At 42.6% G+C, this 18,953-nt stretch overlaps 1 protein-coding gene across 1 annotated transcript in view; it reads right to left on the reverse strand.

Annotated features, from left to right (window-relative positions):
- Window positions 1–18,953, reverse strand: part of TLN2 (talin 2) — a 249,186-nt gene that overhangs the window by 169,330 nt on the left and 60,903 nt on the right. The window contains exons 2-7 of the mRNA XM_008706048.2: window positions 18,529–18,700; window positions 16,577–16,674; window positions 15,242–15,371; window positions 14,073–14,225; window positions 12,224–12,366; window positions 10,541–10,668 (exon numbers count right to left, since the gene is read on the reverse strand). Coding sequence (XP_008704270.2) covers window positions 10,541–10,668; window positions 12,224–12,366; window positions 14,073–14,225; window positions 15,242–15,371; window positions 16,577–16,674; window positions 18,529–18,664 — 788 coding nt within the window. The 5' untranslated portion in view covers window positions 18,665–18,700. The remainder of the gene's footprint in view (window positions 1–10,540; window positions 10,669–12,223; window positions 12,367–14,072; window positions 14,226–15,241; window positions 15,372–16,576; window positions 16,675–18,528; window positions 18,701–18,953) is intronic.

The raw sequence follows: 18,953 nt of genomic DNA on the forward strand, positions 1-18,953 counted from the left end.
GGGTCTAAGAAATATCCAAGCAGCAGTAGCCCATTGCATGTTGTAACTATCATTAAGCAACTTCACAGACACAAATGTGACTGGTCACTGGAAGGCACCAATGTCACACACACACACACACACACAAAGCTGAGTCACAGAGAAGTAAAGTAACTTAGCTGAGGTCAAAGGACTTGTTAGTGCCAGGAGCCTCCGACCTCCCAGGGCAAGAGCAGACCCACCTAACAACACAGATGTTTCGGGTTTTCCCCAAAAGCACACTGAAAACGATCTCAAGAAAAAGTGTCACGAGTGGGTCACAGGACACTGCTGCCACCCAAGGGGGACCTGGCTAAGGGAACCAAAAGCATCCACAAAGGGACCCATGCCAAACCCCTCACAACAACGAATGTTACTAGAAGAATGACGGAGGGCAGGGTCCAGAGGCCAGGCAGGGCAGACAATGCTGGGCATTAATGGCAAAGAAAGTTGTGTGTGGCACCAAGCCGCCTTGCATCCCAACTCTGCCAACCAACCCTCCCATTCTTCAGGAGGTACAGAGAACAACTTCCCGAAGCTCGCACTAGAGGTGTTACCCTTGACGTCACACGAGTGGATCTGGGAGTCTGCCGTCAGGTATTTTAAAATATGAAGTGTGTGTGTGCCCACGTGTGGCCTGTATTTTTCCCCAATCGGCGAAGTGCACAGAGTCAGCATGAAGCTGCAAGGAGCAGGCAGCCTGTCCTCACCGCCTGCCAGCCAGCCAGCCAGCAGTTCCAGCTCGGTTGTTGTCTGGATTACCAACCCTGAGCTTGGGAGGCTCCGAAGCATCCGGGACATGAATACAAGTGAGATCCGTCAGCCTTCTTTGAGAAAAGGGGTCAGACTGTCAAACCTGATTGGAAATTATTCTCTTAATTAAGCAAGCTCTGGCCAAGCAAAGTCCCTCCCACTGCCTCCTTCGGTATTCCCACTTGAAAAGGGCAGGCGGCTCCTCCACTAAATCCTACCACTGGCCTTTTAAAGGACACCTTTTCTGAGTGCGGTAATGATAGGTCCTCCACATCGCTTGGGGGGGGGGGGGCTAGTCCAAGCTCTTCTTCTACCCAAAGACCCATGGGAGGTTGGAAGCGTGCAGCCAGCAGATGGTTCTTCCCTCAGCAGCCCCACTTCTGCTCTGGCCAAGTCAGCTGTATTTACTGCTGGCTGGACGTCACATGATAACGTCATAAACCAAAAGAGCCCATAAACTGCTAACATGGTACAAAAAAGAAAGCTACTGAATGGTTAAGAAAGGTAAATATTTCCAAAAGTTGTTAGACGTGAGACAACTGTAAAATACTAAAAAGAAAAAAAAAATCACGAAACTCTAAAAACAGTTCATCCTCCGATTGCTCCAGGATTGTCTTTAAACTCGCTCCTAGATGATGTGGTTCCTACAAGGAAAATACAGAACCCCAACCCGGGGATCCACACCAAGAAAACACTTGGGTCTTTCATCAAACGATTAGCAAGCAAATGTATAAGCTGAAAGTTTAATTATAGGGTTTCACAGAGGTAGCTATCATAGATTCTGTATTTTACTTTTTTTAAGATTTATTTGAGAGAGTGAGCGTGCATGTGAGCATGTGCGTGTGTGAGCGAGCACTCGGGGGAGAGAATCCTGAAGCAGACTTCCCGCTGAGCAGGGAGCCCAATGCAGGGCTCCACCCCGGGGCCCCGAGATCACGACCTGAGCCTAAATCAAGAGTCAGCCACTCAGCTGACTGAGCCACCCAGGTGCCCCTTAGATTCTGTACTTTAAATGTCTTTGTGGGTTATCCACAGTCTAAACCATGTTGATAGAGGGTTTCTATCAACAGCTGTTGTTTATTGAAATTCGAACACTGTTCCAGGTGCTTTACAAGTATAAGTAGATTAATTAAATTCTGACAAAAGCCCATGGAAGAAAATATCCCGTTCTATACATGGAACATGAGGTTCAGTGACGTCATATTGCCACAATCACAGCCAACAACTTAAGCCTCATCTGTGGTCTCCAGAGACCATGCTCCAGCTAGGTCCCTCTCTGGTCCCTCCAAGCTACCGTTAGTCAAAAGACATAATATGTGATCAGTACTTCAGAACTTTGAGACAAATAAGAGAAATATGCAGATAATGGTAAAAATTACCGTTGGAGTTGCAGTTTTTTAGAAATGTCCAGAAGCCACTGAGTAAAAGAAGGGGAACTCAACACATGTGGGGGAGCAGGGTCTAGATTCAAATCTAGGTGTTCACAAAACCTCATTTTCTTATATAAAATTAAAGCTGCTTGTTCAAGTAATTCCAAAAGAGGCGTGCTCAAGATGTTCTGTGGTCTGGCTGTAAGCGTACAAGCATATGAGAGTCAGCTATGATTTTGGGAAACGTGAGCTGCTTCTCATCTGTCCCAGAGCTGCTGCTAGGACATGTCCACAGGCAAGCCCCCACTTCTCTGAGCTGGTGTTCACCCACCAAGGGTGGAGGCCTGGAGGGGAGGGAAGGTGGGGAGGTACAGCAGGGACAGTCCCACACACAGGACACTGGAACACCCAGATTTTCTGAGTCCAGCCTTCACGGTTAATCACCAAATGACCAACAGTAACGTCTCAAATTTGATGCCACATATGGTTCTCAAAGCCTGGTCCCAGGACCAGCAGCATTAGCACCACCTGAGAACGTGTCAGAAGCGCCAAGCCTCAGCCCTCATCCCAGACCAGTGGAATGAGAGAGACTCTGGAAGTGAGGCCCCGCAGTGTAAACACACTCTCTAGAGGAGTCTGATGTATGCTGGAGTTGGAGAACCGCTAGCACACTGGGCTGGAAACTCAAGTGATGGATTCAGACACACCGGAATTAGAAGCCAGACTCAAAGACGAACATACCTGTACGACTGAGGGTACTGGTGAAGTCCTGGCTAACTGCAGTGACGATGTGGGAGGAAGGAAGCATCTGTAGAGCTGGGAAACACTTAGGGTGGGAAGAAGTGGAGAGTGAAGATGGCACGGGGGAAGCTCGGGGAAACCTCAGCCACATGGCGGTTCTGGGCTCCCAAACCAATCCCAGTGCCCTTTGGTCTGAGGACAGGAACCCGTGCAGAGGCTCAGAGGCAGCTTGGGGCTAGATCAATTCAGTGGTGCCGGGTTTTAAAGTTCTGGAGTTTGAAAGCAGTTAGAGAGGTAGGCACCAACTTTAGGAGGGTGCTGCTGGGGGGGGGGGGATGAAGGCACCGCTGGACGGTCACAGCCTCCTCTAATGGGAGAGCCCTCGGCTGTCAGGTGCTCAGGACAGAAGCAAGTAATAAACTGGTGGGTGGTGGTGGTGAGAAATAGGAGGTGAGGCAGAGCTGATGAAAAACACAAGCTGAAATGCCTCCTTCTCCATGAGTTTGAAAATATGAACTACAGCCAAATTACTCCAAAGACTAACTCCAAATAGGCGTCTGAATAAACGCCAAGGGAAAAACTGACTCGAGGCCTCCTACTGTGTCAAAAGCTTTGCTTGTTGACAAGAGGATTACGTGGAGTTTGTGGTGAAAAACTTCCAAGTCCACTCTGAATTCCTCAACAGAGATTCATAGATCAGGTTGCTTTGTTTTCTCAGTAGGATACATCCAAGGCGCATGCCGAAAAGAGAAGGGGCTGTGGTCAGCAAGGCTGAGAGGGGTTCTCAGCCTGCTCCCCACCTGCCTGCACCCAACCACCGGGCCATCTCCCCCTGCAGCAGCCAGAGCCACGAACACCTGTTATCTGAACTCCAAGGCCTGTTAATTTTGGCTTTGCCAGATTAGAGAGCCAGCCTCAGTGAATACAAGCTTGTATCACCTCACATAGACCACATGCAACTGTTTTTAAACAATTGTTAATCGTGGAAACACTGGAAATACATCATATTGTCATATTTGCTTTATGATCGCTGCCTGTTTTTAAAGAAATAGAGATTACAGATTTAGCTGAAGTCCCATACCACCCTTCTTTCTCTCCCTAACTGTACTCACTTTCTTGTCGTTTCCATGCAAATTTGATTATGTTCCTAATTCTCCTTGCACCTATAAACATATTCTGCTTCTCCCTGTATTTTTGAATTCAATGGATTCATTTTCTGAAATGTCTTGTTTCCTCTGTAAAGTACTTTGATGTTTTCAAACATTAAAGTTTGTGCCCATCAAATAGACAAGAAATGCTATATTCTTATTGATTTTGTATTTGGTTTACTTCTGAGGCTGAATATTTTTCCATATCTTTATAAGTCAGTTGAATTTCCTCTTTTCTAAAGTACCTGTTGCTATCCTGGGTGATATTTTTTAAAATTATCTATTTTTGAGGGACAGCACGCTAGCACTCCTGCGTACGTACATGGAGTGGGGAAGGAGGTGGAGAGGGGCACAGGGAGAGGGAAAATCTTAAGCAGGCTCCACGCCCAGTGCAGAACTCGAACTCATGACCCTAAGATCATGACCTGAGCTGAAATCAAGAATCAGACACTTAATGGACTGAGGCACCCAGGTGCTCCCCCCCCCCTTTTTTTCTTTTTAATAATTTCTGGATATTAGTTTGTTCTTCGTGGTACGTGTTGCAAACATGCAAATTTCTTCTTCCACAGTCTGGAGCTTCACTCTTAATTTGGTTATATATTTTGTCTATTATTTTAATTTTAATAAAGAGGTTTATCAACCTTTAGAACTCTTATCACCCAGCATCAGTAATATTTTAATTACTATAGCTTATAAGAAATTGGGTATTTGTGTGAGTCCTTCAACTAGCCTTGGTCATTCTTGAGTCCTGACTCGTGCGTATTAATTTTGTAACAGTCTTATTGAAATATACATATTATATTCTAAGTTTTTATTTACTGAAGTATTAATTAACATACAATATCCTTTTAGTTTCAGATACACATCTAGTGATTTGATGTTTTTATACATCACACAATGACCCCCACAATAAGACCCTCTGTCACCAAAGTTATTACAATGTTATTGACTGTATTCCCTATGCTGTCCATTACATTCCCATGACTTATTTACTTTGTAACTAAAAGTTTGTGTATCTTTAATCCCCTTCACCTATTCCAATTCAACAATTCTACTTCTGGGTATTTAATGGAAGAAAACAAAAATATCAATTCAAAGAGATATATGCACCTCTGTGTTCACTGCAGTATTTACAAGAGTCAAGATACAGAAGCAACCCAAGTATCCATCGAAGATGAAAGGTTCGAGAAGATGTGATGTATATATACATATATAATGGAATATTATTCAGCCATAGAAAAAGAATGAACTCTTCCTATTTGCAACAACATGGATGGATCTAGAAGGTATTATAATTAAGTCAGAGAAAGACAAATACCATATGCTTTCACTTACATGTGAAATATAAAAAATCGAAAAAAGTAAAAAATTGAAAAAACAAAACAAAGATTCAAAGATGCAGGAAACAAACTGTTGGTTACCAGAGAGGGGATGGGTTGGGGGGTAAGTAAAATAGGTCAAGGGGGTCAAGAGGTACATATACATTTTAAATTTAGTTTTTCCCACTACTTGATAGGTGGGATTTTGATTCGAACTGAACTGAATTTACAGACAAATATGAATTGCTTTAGTGACATTCAGCCTTCCTATATATTAACATAACCGCTTCATTGATCCAAACCTTCATTTATGTTCCTCATGAGCATTATATAGATTATATAATTGTAATTATATAATATATATCCCTGTAGGTGAGTATGAATAGGATTGTTCGGACCTAGGTGGTGATAAGCAGTTAAATATTTATCTCTTTTCCAGGGACTTGACTCTTATTCGCTCTAAGAAGTTTCTCTGTAGATTGAGTGGATTATATTTGCATATAATCCTATCACCTGCAAACAGGGACAGTCCCAGTTTTCTAATCCTGAAATTATTCATCTTTTTCTTTCCTTATGTTGTATTTTACTTATTATCTGCCTCTCTGCACTAGAACGTAGGCTCCCCAAGGGCAGAAATGTTTATGTTTTTATATTGCTCTATCCCCAGTGCCCACAAAGCATTCCATGAATTGTTCAATAAACGTTACATCCCTAGAAGAAACTAGTTGTAACCTGCAGTTACATCTAAATACACGTCATGTTAGACTCTGTTAATGTTTTATTAACTTTGGGGAGGGCATCTCTGTGTTCAGTTTAAATGTTCTCCATGGTCTAATTTCAGGTTTGGTATGTGATTTTGCAGTTCCAAATTAAGGTGAGATGTTTTGAATTTTTTTTTTTTAAGATTTTATTTATTTGACAGAGACAACCAGTGAGCGAGGGAACACAAGCAGGGGAAGTGGGAGAGGAAGAAGCAGGCTCCCAGCGGAGGAGTCTGATGTGGGGCTCGATCCCAGAACGCCGGGATCACACCCTGAGCTGAAGGCAGACGCTTAACCGCTGTGCCACCCAGGCGCCCCTGAATTTTCTTTCTTTCTATTCTCTAAAATAACTTGGGCCTCGGTTTCATTTGTTAATTTTCTGGGGTTTACTTTAAAAACTGATAAGGCAATTTCTTTCAAGATTAGAGATCTACTCAGATTTTCTCATCACCCATTTTGTGCCTACTTCCAATTTTTTTGGCTTCAAGCTTTCATTTCATTCTCTTATGATTTTTAAAATCTCTTTATCTGAAGTTCTGTCCCGTTTTCATTACCCATAATGTTTACTTGTTGCCTTTTTCTACTTCTGCTTTTTTCTTGATCAAACTTACCAGAGATTTACATATTAATTTTCCAAAGCAGCAGCTTTGGGTTGTGTTGATTCTGCGATTTCTATTTCATTACTTTCTCTTGACTAAAATATTTTCTTTATTTTCATCTTGTTCTACTTATCACTGAGGAAAGTATGTTAAATTATTTCACTAGATCTGCATATTTGAAATTCTTCTTATACTCTATCTTTCCTTTAAGTATTTTAAAGTAATATCAGGTGCATACAGGTTCATAATTTATCATCCCAGCAAATTAGTCTTTCTATCTTTGTCATGACTTTCTCTGTTTCTACTTAGAGTTCCTTTGTCTTACAGCCTATTTTGTGTGACATTAAAAACAGCTTCTCCCGTTTTAACTAGTTTCCTGGGACATCATTTTTTATATGCTTTTACTTTACACTTTCCTCTGTCTTTAAAATGTAAGTATGTCTTTTAGAAATATAGAGCTGGACAATATGAGAACCTTTATTAATAGTTAGATTTAGGGGTGCCTGGGTGGCTCAGTTTGTTAAGCATCTGCCTTCAGCTCAGGTCATGATCCCAAGGTCCTGGGAGGGCACCCCATGTCTTCGGGCTCCCTGCTCAGTGGGGAGCTTGCTTCTCCCTCTCCCTCTGCTCTTCCTCCCTCCGCCCCAACACTCATGGCTCATGCACACTCTTTCCCTCCCTCTCTCTCAAATAAAACCTTAGGAAAAAAAAAAGAGTTGGATTTACTTTTATTTGCTATGATGCCTAATATTTAGAAGTCTTTCTCTTATTCATACATTCTATGTACCATACTTTTTCTGGCTTTGTTTCCGCAATCCACCCTGCTCAACTCCTATTGTATTGGTCACACTGTTTGTATATCCTCTCCACTCCTCCCAGCACTGGTCTGGAAGTTACACAATCTATTTCTGTTCTTTTACGCTGCCCCAATCTTTCCCCAATATTTTACTATGAAAAATCTCAAACACACAAAATGTTGAAAGAATTTTATGGTGAACACTCTAGACCCATCACCTGGAGCGGGCCTCAACTTTATCTCCTACACTTGATTTAAGGTCTAAAGCTGATCAGTGCATCTAATCTTCTTTGATAACAGTAAGATCCACAGAAAGCTTTGATCACTTTTTCAAGTTTTCCACCATGTTTTTAAGGGGCTTGCAGTTAGTCTTTATTATAATTGTTTGCTGCTGTTTTGAGGTAAGCATTCTTCACATTTACGTTCTGCTAAATTCTTCGATCAGTATTGCTTCTTGCATCATACCTTTGCCACCTTTCTTGAAATAATTCATAGCAGTCCCATAGCCTGCACTGCAACTTTGGCACATCAGACTAGATTTGGGAGAACTGGCTGTTTTCTCGGCTTCTAACTCTCCCTGGTTCTGTGCTTTATTTCTGTCTCCCTCACACCTATTTTCCCCATACACAGAGCAGACGGGGACAGTTAATAATCCTCCAATCTCTGAAAACTCTGAAAATCTTTCCTAGTCTCAGATTTTCACTGTTTTAAGTAAATCCTTTCACCCAGCTGGAACTGAGTCCAGAAAGCATTATAGGGTCAGTAGAAGGCTGTGGAAGACCTCACAGATATGTCCACAGTAGGCAGATTTTCAGCACAAGTGCTGTACAAATTTTCAAAAAAGCAAAAGAAATGTACCGTGAATGCACCTCCAGAAGCTAGGCGGCTGATATTTTGGCCTGGCTCTATCTTCAACCTGGTTCTGTGACAAGTCTAACCTCCCTACTTTTTCTTTTTTTTCCTTGAACTCTTAATTCATTCCAGTGGATAGAACCTATGAAGGCGAGGTGGGGGACAACAAGGGCTGGCAAACACGGCCCAGCCAGTCACCAGGGACAGCTCCGGCATTCTGTCCCTGAACAGACTGAATTTCCAATATGCAGTCAGGGAAATGTGACCCCGTCGTTCTGCTTTAATTAGGAGGAGACGAATATCCTCAGGAAGTTTTACCTGTACAATATATGCAATAATGCATACAATTAAACTTCTACATTAAATGAAAACGCCTCATTACCTAGACTAGATTTGGTCTAATTAAAAAGTAAATCAAATTCATGAGGAAAAATAATGCCACCAGGCATCATAAGCTTCTTTTAATTTGGAATCTGAGTAAGGGTACACACACCACTAGAGGCATGGGCTTCACACTCTAATCCCAGAAGAAAGCAAACGGACTGAATACGATTGTGCAACCCTGGCTAGCACGGATTAAGACAAGGGGCATGTTTAGTGTACGTATGCAGCGTTCCACAGGCCCCCAAACTGCAGAAGATGCTGTAAGAGTAATACCGATGCTCTGATACTGTTTGGAATCCCCACGGAAGTAAGCCATCTGCGCTGTCACAGAACAGAGAAAGGCAAACTTCCCGGGGTTCCTGCAGGAAGAAAGCCAGACTGATTGGGGAGAAACGGGCCCTGAGGAACACCTGGCCATGTGACTTACGTGGAGAAAACAGAACAAAGTCAGTGACAGGACATGCGTAGAGCCGTTCTCAGACACAAGGTCACTGCACAGTATAGTGCAGGCCAAAGCATCACTTTGGAAAGGCTCCTTGGGATTCATTAACTCAAGGGTAGAGGGTTTTTTTTGGTAACAACTCAGTTTAGAACAAACACCATGTTGGACAAGCATCTCTATTACCAGGAAACAAGTCAGATTTTCTACTTACTCTTGGGCCTATGCTGGTCCCAATTACTTTCCACCAAAGTGAAAGTGGGGTCAAGGGCCAAGTAAGCACTTATGTTAACCTCTCCCCTCAATACGCTTGGACACAATGCGATCGATACCCTACTCAACACATCTCATGTGGGCATACCCTACAGAAAAGTGACGTCTGCCCCCAGCTGGCATTCAGCTCAGATCCCACTACCAAAGCTTCTACAAGTTGCACTCTAGGTGACAGCAGGACATTGATCATGTCAAGACACTCTGAGTATTTGTTGGAGGGTGGTGGTGGAGGGGGCTCGGACGTATGTTTCATCCGTCCTAAGAGGAAGCAGAAGAGAGAAAAGTAGGGGGGTGGGAACAGGTAAAGGAATGTTACCAGAAGAAGAAATACACAAAACTCTTGGAGGAGCTGATCAAAACAGAGGGCAAGATCACTTCAAACCAAAGCACCCTCTGCGTGGCTGGGCCTGTCCTGTTGTGTATTTCTAGGAAATCCAGCACTAAGGCCCACGTTCTGTGAGGCCATGATATATCTGTAGGGTTGCTTCCTCTTAAATCTCCAAGTACTGAGCCCTCCCCCCAAACACCCCATCTATTTCTGTAAGAGAACCAAAGACCAGATGTATGCAAGAGCAAAGTACTTAATGTGTGCCCCACCCTTCCAGGGCAATGAAGAATTCCTAAGATTGTAATAAAGAACATGAAGCTCTTTTATGCTCTGTGGTTCTAATAGAGGAGAGTCTTGAAAAGAAATTAAAGATGACAAAACCTGGCCTAATACGAAGAAGGTATGTTCTAATGGGAAGAGATTTCGGAAGATGGAGGTCTTGAGTTCCTCCACTCAGAGATATCCCAAGGCAGACTAGACAATGTCTTGGCAGGGTGCTACAGAGTCTGTGGTCTCCACGGAATCACCCTGTGCCAGAACTTGGAGCAGTAAACTGTCACAGTCATTCCTACATTGAATTTCCAGGCCTCTTTGCTTTCTCCAAGGTCCACAAATTTGATCATATACTCAACTGAGGCAAAGCTAACAACCTCACAACTGACTGAAACTAGGGCATGTATTTTACAGAGCTGGCTCAAAATAAACAGTAGAAAGAAGAGGAGAGGCGAAAAGAGGAAAAAAACCCAAAAGGTTACTTACTCTAAGAATCCAGGTTTGTGTTTATGTTCCACATGAGGTCCAAACTGTATCTGGGCTTGAAATCCTCCAAACTCACAAGCTTTCTCGAAGGAGACAGGGTGGGAGCCATTTAGGATATCATCCCGAGCCTGAAACACAAGAGGAAACGAAAAGCATCAGGAGCTTGGGGAACCACGCACACTCTCCAGGGACATGTTCCTGCATCTGAGAGCACCCTCCATGCTGGGCAAGGGGAGAGTGCCAGCCAAGGGGGTCGTACTCAGGACACTGCAGGTGACTGTGGCACAGTAGGATTAAGGCAGAAGGAAAACAAGTCCTTCCCCCAAACTGCCTCTAGATAGAAAACATCAGCAGTATCCAGAGAATTAAAACTAAAGCTTCAATATCTAGGAAGGTAGAAGTGAGTATGAAAAATAAACAGGCAAAGTGAAATCCTTGTGATTCACAATATACATTTTATGTCCCTAAATCATTAAAGCTAACAGAAAAATTACCTAGAGGTCAAATCAACCCAATCACCATCCCAAGATAAAGGCCAATGTAATATAAGGTGGTGGCAGGGGGAGAGAGATGGACAGACAGTAACTACAAATGCACAGTGCTAGAATCGGGAACTCCCTGTGTCTCAAGTCCTTCTCCCAGTTCCTGATTCACCACTGCTGTTGCTATCTATTCTTCTGTCTTTTCTTTCTAGAGTTCAATGACCCCCAGACCATTCTCCAACAGATACTCTAAGCTATGGCTCTGAGCCTTAAACCACCAAGCATTTTCTTAGTGCCTGGCTATCTTCCTTCCTTCTGCCTCCCAACCGTCCTCCTTCCATGCCATTCTCGTACCCACTAACTCAGGGGTTAGCAAACTTATCCTGTCAAAGGCCACACAGGAAACATATTACACCTTGTGGGTCATGTGGTCTCTGTTACAACTACTGAACTCTGCCACTGAAACACAAGAACAGCCACAGACAATATGTAAACAGTTACATGATACGGAAGGGTTTTACCAATGTGTAACACAAACAAATGAGCTGTGTTCCAATAAAACTTTATTTAGAAACACAGGTGATGCCATGGCAGCATTTTGCTGACCCCTGCATTACTTCTAATGGCAGCTAAGTAGGTGAATGGAAGGGGAGGAAAGGGAAGGAGGGAAGGAAAGAATGAAAGAAGAAAGATCAGGTTTTCCTTGAGCTGAAAAAAAAAGACTGGGGACTGTCCGGTATGAAGACAACATCTTACATATTGGGAAACTGCAAACCCTTAGAAGTTAAATGACTTGTGTGAGTTTCAACAATAGGTTAATGGTGAAGACATAAAAGGCTATGAAGAGACTATCTTTCAGGTAAAGAGAAATATGGATTTTCTGACCAATATTCACTTGTATCCTAAGATACCAGCTAAGAAAGGTTTAGCGCAGCGGTGAGCCCGTTAAGTGCCTCCAAGACAGGCAGAGATAGTACCGTCCACCAGGTCCCAATCTGGGAGGCCAGAGAAAGGCCCTCCTCTCTTTGTGGAACGTCAACCTGCACCACAACCAAACACGTGAGGAACCCCTCAACAGTGCCCCCTCGAAACTGCGAGTCACAAACGCCAAGGAAGCCTGAGCTAAGCTCCAGCTCACCACCAGCCACGGCCAGGAGCTTCCTACCTTCTCAGCACCCTCAGTGAGCATTAAATGTTGTACCTGAACATAGAGCAAGTTCAGCTGCACGGGGTCTCTCGAGTCCACATTCTGATCAGAGTAGAAGAACTTCCGTCTAAGTAGCAACGTTTCGTGTTCATCTACTCCTTGTTCTCTGAACGTTCGGCTGTGATCCAGCCAATTTACTGCAACACAACAAGACAGATGAAAGAAGACCTGTGTTTATTCTTCTTGCTTTGAAAGGATTTGTCAAAAGAGAGGTGGATTTCTGGAACGCTGATATTCAGTTAGTTACTGACAATAGAACTGTGCTTTTTAATGTTGCAAAATTATTTCACATAGACCATCGTGTACCATATGAGCCACCAAAACACAACTGAGAGAAAATCCCCAACAGCCATTCCTGCAGTTTGTTAAAGCCCCACAGTCAATTTATAACATGGGGGGAAAGTAAGAAAAATCAATGCTTTATGCCAAGACAACCAAGTTAGCATTTTCCTTTAAGTCAACAGTGGATACTTCAGCCTCATCACGTGAAATAATTTATAAACTGAGCATAATGAGTTACCTCCACCCGTAAGCAAAAAAGAGGACGAAAACAAAAGCAATTTGGGGGGGGGGGCAGTAGGACAGGGCACTGAGGGATCAGCGATGGTAGAACCCTGCCGTGGCCCAGCTTGGATCTCATTCAGAAAACGCTCACCTGTTATCTGGGTGCACAGGAATGGCCCACCCCTCTGCACTCTCCATAGCTCTCATTCCCACACTCCTCCCTGGGCTTAGCACAGACAGTGTAAGTATTACGAGTCTCACTGGATTCTAAGCAACTTCAGCCCAGGGAATGTGTGGGAATGATCTCATCTCCCACGGTACCTGGGAGAGTGTCATGCACATTATAAAAATCCTTGGGATTTGTCTACCATTGTCTCACGTGGAAAGAAGTATGTAACTGGAAATCAAATGAGGCAGGGAAAAAAAAGGAATGGAGAAAGGGTCACAGGAAATGAAAGCCTTACTGAAGATCAATAAACATAATGACAGTGATGACATCGTGCCAATACAGCAGCAAGAACAATGGAAGAGACTGGGAAGGTCTATAGGAACCGTGCATGAAGTACGATCCTTGATGGGGTGGGGGATGTTGGGCACCAGGTGCACACAGCATACTTTGGGGACACATGGGGTGTAGATACTGGCTTTTCCAAATATTCTGTATGGTCACAAAAGAGGACTTTCCTATAATTATACTAATTAGTATTTTGTAGCCTCTAAGGAAATAATGGATCTAGGCAATGGGCATCAATGGCTGTTAACAACACAAAACAGGAGACAACCAAATACGACTTTCTGACGGAAGTATACAACAGCACATAAGGAGTCTTTACTTAAAAACTAGACACATACGCACGACTCTGATCAAGTTTCCAGATCTCAGGAATTAAGAGAGACAGAAGTATGTGTTAGAGGACACCACAATCAACAAAATTCAGACTGCAGAAAACTCCATACAAATAACAATCTGTTTTCTTCTTCACAGACATTCCGAGGGAGGAAAAAAAAAAAAAAGGATGGAGGGAAAGTTTGAGACGAAAAGAGTTAAGTGTTACATCCTCCAATCTTATTTGGACCCCAGTTTAAACAAATTACTAGCGCTTTTAGAAGACAGTGTAAACATAATTTGTATATTTGACATTAAGAGATTACTCTTAAGGTGTGAAATAGGACTATAGTCTGTTTTTTCCCTTAAATGTCTTTTAGTGCCACAGACCGAAGTATTTACAGATGGACTGAAGACACAGCCAACAGGAAACTCCTGCCCGGGGTCCTGTAGCTGAGGGGGGAGTGAGGCCTGGCCACCGGCACCCGGCCCGCGCTCCTTTCTGACACTTACAGTCATCATCTGTGTGGAGCTTGGCCTTCAGCTTCTCCATCTTCCTCTCGTCTCGCAAGAGCGTCCTGTCTTTTTTTAGTGTCCCCGTCCCTTCCTCTTTCTTTTCTTCAATCGTTTCTTGGATTAAAGAGTACTCTTCATAGTTTGTTATTCCTAAAAATATAGATTAGGTTATAATTACCAGTGATGACACTGCTGTCACTCCTTGCAATGGGGGGCCTGTGACACTCTGAGGAGTCCCCGGTAGCACAGGGCGGAGAGAGGCTCTACAAAGTTTAGGGTCGGGGGCCACCCAGGGAGCACACATCAAGTAACTCTGGCCACAAAGGCTGCTCGGCTAATTACGCCATGTTTAAAATGTCACATTCAATTCTCCTAATTTTCGAGAAACAGGCACAGAGTAGAGATCATGCAGAACGAGGCAAGACAGTGTCAAACAAGAAGTGGCTGAAGCAACTGGTCTTCCTTTGCGTGGAGAGAAGACTAAGAGAGGCCAGGATACTTTCTGCAAATATTTGAAGAGCTTCATGCAGAAAGGAGACAGACTTGTTTGCAGAGGATATGAACAGAAGCTATAAGAAGAAAAGTTGTATAGCAATCAATTGTATAGGCCGCTCCTATCAGTCTTCACGGAAATATTGGATGTCACTGATGCTTACACAGAATCTGGAATATGATTCCAAACATATTTTCAGTTAAAAAATTCCTTGTGGGGGTGCCTGGGAGCTCAGTCGGCTAAGTGTCCAACTCTTCATTCTGGCCCAAGTCATGATCTCAGTGTCCTGAGATCCAGCCCTGCGTAGGGCTCCACACTCAGTGGGGGGTCCGCTTGAGATTCTCTCTCCTCTGTGACCCCCTGCCCCGTCCCCGCTCATGTGTGCTCTCTCTCCAAAGTAAGTAAGTAAATAAAATCTTTTTAAAAATTCCTTTGGCTTTTGAAAGGGAAATAAAATCTCTCAATTTCGACTCAGTGAGACATTCAGGTGTTTACAACACCAGTTAGTGGGTTTGCAAAATCTAGGGAATAGCAACACTGTCTTAAGGATTGGACAGAAATCAGTGGCTAGGGCACATTCACGACTGGCAAGTCACCACATGGGGGTGAAAAAAAGAACAGGTGCGTAATTAACAATGAAACAAAAACAGGAACTCAGCAAGGGAATGCTCACCTATCCTGCTGCAAATAGTAACCAGAAGTTCCCCAACGGTCTTGGAGTCGTCCACCATCACGGTTTTCACGGATCCATCCAGCATCCGGATTTTCTGAGGTCTCTGTTTCTTTTTATATTCCAAAATATCCTAGAGCAAAACCCCACAGACTTTTCACACGACTTGATAAACCAGATAATCAACTTGGACACTTTTAAAAAATGAATTTTCCCTAGCACACTCTGATTTCCTCCTTCAAAGTTTTCATGAGATTTTTGCCACTAAAACAGAAACCCCAGCGCTAAATAATTGCTTCCAACAAGTCTTAAAATCTGATGGTGAAATTGCCCCCAAACAAGTATGGTTTATAGCTTACAATTCTTGAAAACTAACCTCTATAAACTTAAAGTAGCTTATACCTTCCTGAAAGTCTGTGGATGACCTGCTTTGATGAGAATTAGCAGAAGAAAAATCCTACTTACCATTGAAAAAGACAGTAGTGTGCTTCCCCAGTTATCTTATGGTTGCAAGCAATTTTTAATACAGATGTCATGAAGGAATAAATAACACCCCCCACGATTCTTTATAGTAGTGGTATGCCACAAAAGTGGTTTTGCAGTAATGGCAAGATCAAACGGGGGTAAAAGGTTTGGAAGTTACATTTAAATAGACCTTTTTTTTTTTAAAAAAAAAACTACATTTAACAATAGAATTATGAATGTAAAATTAATTGGTACCACATAATTCGCTCTCACGTAATGGAATACTGAGCTGATATGTGAATTCCATATACTAAAATGCAGTGTCTTCGAGGTTACGCTGAACAGATAACATATAACTGAACATATAATACTTTTTTACTCATTACCTCTAATTCCAAACACAACCATTTTTTGTTGCACTGATTGATTGTTGTCAAGCTTACCACCTCTTGTACAAAAACAAAACTGATTAATATTCAATCTCTGACTACCTTTAGGATCTTTTTGTTTTCCCTCTAATCCACCCTTACTTTTTATCATTAGTCACGGATATTTCCTATATCCTTACAGAAAGACGCTATGTCTTATTTCCTCGCTACCAAGTGCAACCACGGCCTGTGCAGAGAGCTGAACACGCTAACCCTAAGCTGCTTTCATTACTCTGTGGAGTTTCAAGAATTTGGACTGCCGATATTCCCTATTACTACCTGGACAGCCCTTACAAAGTCAACTACATCAACACTAGGAATAAAATGCCCTTGGACCAAAACATTGTTGGGTCTCCCCTCTTCTCTGAGGCGTAAGAGTATGTTGACTTCTAGAGAAAGGCCCACAAAGTGACAAAACAAAACAAAAACGACTTCTACAGCATACCCCATTTCGCAACATGTAGTAATCCAGTGTTCTGCCTGCTTCCAGCCAAATTCCTTTCCTGGGGTCTTCATCCGAGAGAAACAGCCCATAATCAGAAGCTGGGAGATAAAGACAAGAGAGGATAAAAGACGGAGTGCCGATGAAGCCATCAGTGACTTCCAAACCCTGAGTCGGCTGACTTGGCAGGAGGTGGGCATTCTCCCGCACCAGCCAGGTTTCGTTTTGACAGCATGAGCAAGCCGAGGGGCTAAAGCAGGAGAGGAGAGTGAGGCTGGAGCTGCAACATCAACACCACAGAGAAGGTTCATGAAAGCAGTGGGCAGCCGCTGTGTCTACACTTTAGGGAAACACCAAGAACAGAACAGCCCCACTTTCTAATTTCTGAATTGGGCTTTTGTTCCCTCTCACTTGCTATATAATAACGTGGCGGAGAAGCCCTGAAGAAGGACAAGACAGGGAGAAACTAAGGAAGTGACCACTTAAGCCCAAAGCCACTTGGGCAAAGAGGGGCCAATGGAGACTTTACACTTTGAATAATCCCTCCATCATCCCAAAATAGCATTTGTACAAAAGGTAAGCAGGAGGGCCAAGAGAGATGAAGCCTCTGTCACCCACACCACTAAATTATGAATATAGTTGGAAAATAAAACTTCGTGTTCTCCATAGAAATCCCTTAATCTGATCAGGAAGTACAAGAGCATGGTGGCAGGAAGAAAGCAGTATCATTTCCTGTCTAAAGATTTCTATCTGGGGAGCCTGGCTGGCTCAGTCAGTAGAGCATGCAACTCTTGATCTCAGGCTCATGAGTTCGAGCCCCATGTTGGGTGCAGAGATTACTTAAATACATCTTTAAAGACTATAAATAAATAAGTACAATAAAGACTTTTGTCTCCCTGAATGTGATTCAAGGCAACCTCAGAGACCCCAATGAGGGTCTGAGCTCCTGTTGTTTCTTAGAAAAAGAACTTCAAGATCTAGAAAGGTCTTGTTCTTCACCAGAGCTAAACAGCAATCCAATCCAGAGAAATTTTTTTAAATCTGGGAGAAAAACAGTAGAAGAAAAGAAACTAGAAATGACTGGACAACCAGAATTTGGAGTAAGGTTGGGAATATGGGATAACTTTATTTTTATTTTTGGGTAATGTAAAATAACAGAGTGTTTTAAATATATAAATAATGCTTTTAGACCAAAAGTTTGGAAGTTTTGTGACATCTTTTTGAGAACATCAATGCCTATCTCTAACTATCTTTGAATATTTGATTCCCATATTCCCATTTTTAAGTTAGGTTTCAGACCATTTTCATGGTAAAGGCCTATTAAATTGGGAGTAATCCCAATTTCTCAAGTGCCAATCAAACACTAAACAGAGGAAGGAAACAGAAGAGAAAAGGCAATGGAAAATAAAAATTCTATGAATAGCTTTAGTTTAAACTCAGATTAATAGTGGTCAGTGGTTTAAACGAATACGAAACAAAACATAGATTCATAGATGCTTCCCACCTTCTTTAGGGTTTGAGATCAAGTTTATAAAGCCCCTACAAAGTAATTGAAATATAAGGCTTGCCCTGCATCCTGATGGCAGTTCCAGCCTTCTTCCATATATGGAAAACAGAGCTCAGGGTATACAAATCAGTAACTGTTGGAGTAGCTTCATTTGTTCTTTATAGGGCAAATGAGATGATCTATCAAAAAGTGACTTGTAAACTGTAGAGAGCAATGCTGATGTATGGAAGGATCATGACGATGGGTGTGACAATGATGACTCAGGGGCAGCTGTGGCCATTGTCAGCACAAGCCCCACTTGGGAGGTAGCTACGTCCAGGGTAAGAAGACAGTTCATTTGAAACATACACGCTAGTGGGCTTGGGGACCACTCAGAACATCTGTTTCTTTAGCTACTAAGCAAAGAACAAGCACATTTCAAGAAGTCAGTGAATAACCAACGGCTTACCTTGGCCAGTTTGCGCCTCAGGTACCCGTTCCCGAATGACTCGACATGCATCGTACACGGCCGTAGATGGTTCAAATTGCATGGTCTTCACCACATTGCAGTGGCGGACACAAATCTTTAAGGACAGGGCCACCATTTTTCTAAATGATCGGAAGATTCTCACTTAGAATGTCTGGAAAACATGACAAGATACATGTTGATATTCATAATAGTCTTGAAAAAGCTGCTAGATTCTAAATCAGCTTTAAATAATTGAAACAATAAAATAGCAATTAAAGAGAGTGCTTTGGATAAAAACACGAATTAAAAGATTTTGAAAATTTTAAAATAAAACATGAGCATCTAGTCTCACTGTTTTTATTTTCTTTATAAAAATTTTTTGTTATGTTATGTTAGTCACCATACAGCACATCCCAAGTTTTTGA

Source organism: Ursus maritimus, unplaced genomic scaffold, assembly GCF_017311325.1.
Source record: "Ursus maritimus isolate PB19 unplaced genomic scaffold, ASM1731132v1 scaffold_35, whole genome shotgun sequence".
Classification (NCBI taxonomy): domain Eukaryota; kingdom Metazoa; phylum Chordata; class Mammalia; order Carnivora; family Ursidae; genus Ursus; species Ursus maritimus.